Source organism: Borostomias antarcticus (genome assembly GCF_949987555.1).
Source record: "Borostomias antarcticus genome assembly, contig: scaffold_671, whole genome shotgun sequence".
Lineage (NCBI taxonomy): Eukaryota > Metazoa > Chordata > Actinopteri > Stomiiformes > Stomiidae > Borostomias > Borostomias antarcticus.
In genome coordinates, this window is record NW_028176298.1 from 459 (window position 1) to 2,500 (window position 2,042).

General features: G+C 54.3%; 1 protein-coding gene across 1 annotated transcript in view; it reads left to right on the forward strand.

Moving 5' to 3' along the window:
- Positions 1-235: 235 nt before the first annotated feature.
- mrps9 (mitochondrial ribosomal protein S9) overlaps positions 236-2,042 on the forward strand; it is a gene marked incomplete at its 5' end in the record, with an annotated part of 2,490 nt that continues 683 nt past the window's right edge. Inside the window, 3 exons of the mRNA XM_084462607.1 lie at positions 236-404; positions 637-745; positions 1,659-1,828. Coding sequence (XP_084318733.1) covers positions 236-404; positions 637-745; positions 1,659-1,828 — 448 coding nt within the window. The remainder of the gene's footprint in view (positions 405-636; positions 746-1,658; positions 1,829-2,042) is intronic.

Below are 2,042 nucleotides of genomic sequence, written 5' to 3' on the forward strand. Positions count from 1 at the left end.
AAAATAAAAAAAAAGATGAAAATGTAAATGCTTTTACCAAGTCTAGGCCTCCTCTTCGTCAGTGCAAAACACTGTGTGTGTGTGTGTGTGTGTGTGTGCGTGCGTGCGTGTGCGTGCGTGTGTGTGTGTGTGTGTGTGCGTGTGTGTGCGTGTGTATGTGTGTGTGTGTGTGTGTGTGCGTGCGTGCGTACGTGTGTGCGTGCGTGTGTCCCCGTCTCTTTCCTCCCCCCTCCAGTACACACACTTCCTCCAGCTGATGGAGCGTCTCCTGGCGCTGCCCTACTGCTCGCTGGAGGCGGAGTTTGTCCATCGCCACCGGCGCCAGCTGGAAGTGCTGTCCAGCAAGCAGACGGTCCCGCCCCTGGAGCGCGACCAGCACGGCGTGGCCTTCAGCGCCGCGGAAGGTAACGGCCGCACGGTCCACACAAACAACAAACAAACAAACAACAAACAAACAAACAACAAACAAACAAACAACAAACGCGGCGACTTTTCAAAGTTAATTATTTCTAGTCGTACAGCTTGTGACACACAACACTCAGTCCTGGACTGAGGATCCGGCCGCCGTCGTAGCTGATGTCATGTGACTTCCTGTGAGAGCTGATTGGCTGAGAGTGAGCGGCGTGTGTCCCCCAGGCAGGAGGAAGACGGCCAGAGGCTCCGTGGTCCTGAGGGACAGCGGCTCGGGGGACGTCCTCGTCAACGGCGTCCATTACCTTAGCTACTTCCCCGTCCTGCAGGACAGGTAGGTGTGTCTCTCTCTCTGTCCTTCTTCACCCTGTATATGTGTTCGTCTGTGTCTCTCTGTCTTGCTCTCTCTCCTATACACGTGTGTGTGTGTGTGTGTGTGTGTGTGTGTGTGTGTGTGTGTGTGTGTGTGTGTGTGTGTACAGGTTTCTGTGTGTGTCTCTTCTATACACGTGTGTGTGTGTGTGTGTGTGTGTGTACAGTATGTGTGTGTACATGTTTCTGTGTGTGTCTCTTCTATACACGTGTGTGTGTGTGTGTATGTGTGTGTACATGTTTCTGTGTGTCTCTCTTCTATATGTGTGTGTGTGTGCCTCCCCCTCTCTCTGCCACCTTCACATGCACGGTGTTGGGGCGCCACCCTCATCCGCTGTTGAAATGCAGCCCCGCCCCCCCCCCCCCCTCCTCTGTTCTGTCTGTCTCCTGGGGGAGTTAATTACACAGATGAGCGCGTGTCGGGCCGGGCTCAGTCAGCACAGAACGCTATCCCCCCCCCCAACCCCCGTTCAAGCCCAACCCTGTCCAAGCCCAACCCTGTCCAAGCCCAACCCTGTCCAAGCCCAACCCTGTCCAAGCCCAACCCTGTCCAAGCCCAACCCTGTCCAAGCCCAACCCCTGTCCAAGCCCAACCCCCGTCCAAGCCCAACCCTGTCCAAGCCCAACCCCCGTCCAAGCCCAACCCTGTCCAAGCATTCAATACCAATCCTCCATCATTTATAATAATAATAACTTTCATTTATATAGCGTCTTTCATAAAACCCAAGGTCGCTTTACATAGGGGCAGAACAGACAAGAGACAAACATGGTAGACAGAGACACACAACATTAACATTATCATCCTCCCTTTCTCTCTCTCTCCTCCCTCTCTCTCTCTCTCTCTCTCTCTCTCTCTCTCTCTCCCCCCCCCCCAGAGAGCAGGTCATGTTCCCCCTGCAGTTCATGGACTCTCTGGGGCGTTTCGACCTGCGCTGCGTGGTGAGCGGAGGGGGGCGGTCCAGCCAGGCCGGGGCGCTCCGCCTGGCCGTCTCCCGCGCGCTGCTCAGCTTCCTCACCGAGGGGCAGGTGGAGACCATGAGGCAAGGTGGGTAGGAGGGGCCGGGGGCCCGGACCGCCGAGGGGAGACGGCGGTAGACTTCCTGTCGTGTTGTTTGTTTGTTTGTTTATTGTTTGTTTGTTTGTTTGTTTGTTTGATTGATTGATTGTTTGTTTGTTTGATTGATTGTTTGTTTGTTTGTTCAGGCAGTAAGTTCACCCTTTTAGTACGGTGAGTACAGTGCCAACATTTCAAATATTAA